A 2,234-nucleotide genomic window follows, 5' to 3' on the forward strand; every position below is an offset into this window, starting at 1 on the left:
GAATCTTCGGAGTTAACTTACTACAATAGTACTTTCTCAAAGATAGGTACGGATTGAGGGGACTCAATGCGTACCTTTCTTTGAGAAAGTACTGTCTATTTTAGGAGAATGTCAAAAAGGTCTTGTTGTTGGTACGAGTTCGAACTTGGCCTAGACCTAGACATTGTAAGGTCGCCGGTAGTAGGGGTAGCGTGGCCGCAGCATGGCTCCCGCGTTCAGTCGTGCGAGGGATGTTGGCTCCGCTGTTCCTGCTCATCTTGGTCCCGGGGTCCTGGCAGGGGAGTCCGGCCAAGCCTCCATCGTTCCCCGGTCTCCCGACTGTCGTGAGTTTAAGCCACAAATTATCATATTTCGGAATAAGTAAATTTTTAAGAGAAGAAAAGAAGAATTTCACAAACAATATATCGAAGCAATTATTAAATGATCATTGATTTAATTATAAGCAGTAGTTGTTATGAATTATACAGCTGTACAACTTATATTAATTATTTAATATTCTTAATTAAAAAGGATAAATTAATCTTAAAACGGGGGGCTACTAATATATTTTGTTTATGAAAATTCGTATTACAAAAGATTTTGAGGAAGATAAAAATATAACATTCTTTTTTATGGCCATGGCCTATTACTTAGGAAATGACTTTTGGTTTTTTGTATACATTTAAACTCATTTAGTACGATGGAAAGTATTGTTTTGTCATCCCAACTGACATAACAAAGAAAGACAACATATTTTTTTATTGAGAAAAAAGAATTTATATTAATTTTTTGCTCTTAAAAAAATTAAGTAACTACAAAGTAGTAGTAAATAAAAAAAAATAGTTCCTCAAAGTCCTTAATGATGCATTAAATTTTTTTTTTTTATATCACGAAAAGTGCAATAAATTCAATACTACTATACTAACCTACACAAAACTTAAGAGGTTTTTAGGTTATTACAAATTATACAAAAGGAAGTTTGAGAAAATTTTCTTTATTTAAAATTGCCTTTTTTCTCATATAAAGGAATAAAATATGGAATATATTGATGTGGATTGGAAGAGCGGAAATTCATTTTTCCAACAGTTGTAAGTAACGCTGGATCTGGATAACACATAAGAAGTTATGATGAATCTTTTCATGAACACTGGACATCGGCAGAAAACAAATGTCCTTAAAAAATAATGCATGAAAATTTCTTATTTTCGATTTATAACAAAATCCGTATTTAAGAGTATCAAAAGACACTAATAACGAATTTAACTTGATTTCTTCAAAATAATTTTTATCTTGGTCTACTTTATTGATAACGACTTTTGGTTTTCGTAATTTTTCTACTTATTTTACAATACATGAAACATTAGGTAGGTGCAGAGCAAAGGTGGCATACGAAAATAAAAATAATGTGACCCACTATGACCCATGTAGGGTCATGGATCTACCACTTTGTAAGGATACATCGTCTTTAGAACGATGGTTACACAAGGAGGTGATTTTTTCAAGATCATCCTCAACCGCCAGAGATTACCCCTCCATTACCCACAGGATTGACTCAGCTGCATTGTAACATAGAATAATTGTCTGCCGATTCGAACCCAGGTCCTTGGAGTTAGTAGCACCATGAATATAAAACATTCTCTAATTATTCAAAATATTTATTCTCGGTTCCTAGGGCACATCGGCAAGAATCTTTCGACAGTTGATTAATATTTGTTGATCTAGTATCACCAAAAAAAAATTTAATTGAAATCGGTGATTAGCCTTTCTCTTGTCAGTATCATCTACTGAAATCTACTCAACAAACCCGAGCAAGATAAACCATTATTAAATAACGATCTTTCCGTAACCACAACCACATATGTATGCACACACGCACTCACAAATACATAAGGTGTGTATGTGTGGTGGGTGTTTACTACTGGGATAAATTTTAATTTACGTATTCCACAAATGTATACATATTTTACTCCATATCTGTTATTTCTTATTTTTATTTATATCAGAACTTGAATAAGGAAATGTACGAAAAAAAAATTCTTTAAAATATCATTTTACTTACTTTATAATTTTTTAAAATATTTTACTCCATATTAGCAATTTCTTAGTTTTATTTAGGATGGGTATGAAAAAAAATTTCAAAATATGATATTACATATATCACATATTTTTACAAATTTTAGTCAATATTTGTAATTTATTATTTTTATTTATATCAAAACTTGAATAAGAATTGGTACGAAAAAAAAATCTTAAAA

General features: G+C 31.2%; 1 protein-coding gene across 1 annotated transcript in view; it reads left to right on the forward strand.

Annotated features, from left to right (window-relative positions):
* The first annotated feature begins 207 nt into the window (after positions 1-207).
* The window catches only part of LOC106687497 (lipase 3), a 78,815-nt gene continuing 76,788 nt past the window's right edge, over positions 208-2,234 (forward strand). Inside the window, exon 1 of the mRNA XM_014431422.3 lies at positions 208-323. Coding sequence (XP_014286908.1) covers positions 231-323 — 93 coding nt within the window. The 5' untranslated portion in view covers positions 208-230. The remainder of the gene's footprint in view (positions 324-2,234) is intronic.

The sequence above is a fragment of the Halyomorpha halys genome, unplaced genomic scaffold, assembly GCF_000696795.3.
Source record: "Halyomorpha halys isolate HHAL.00 unplaced genomic scaffold, Hhal_1.1 Scaffold971.1, whole genome shotgun sequence".
NCBI classification, from domain to species: Eukaryota; Metazoa; Arthropoda; class Insecta; order Hemiptera; family Pentatomidae; genus Halyomorpha; species Halyomorpha halys.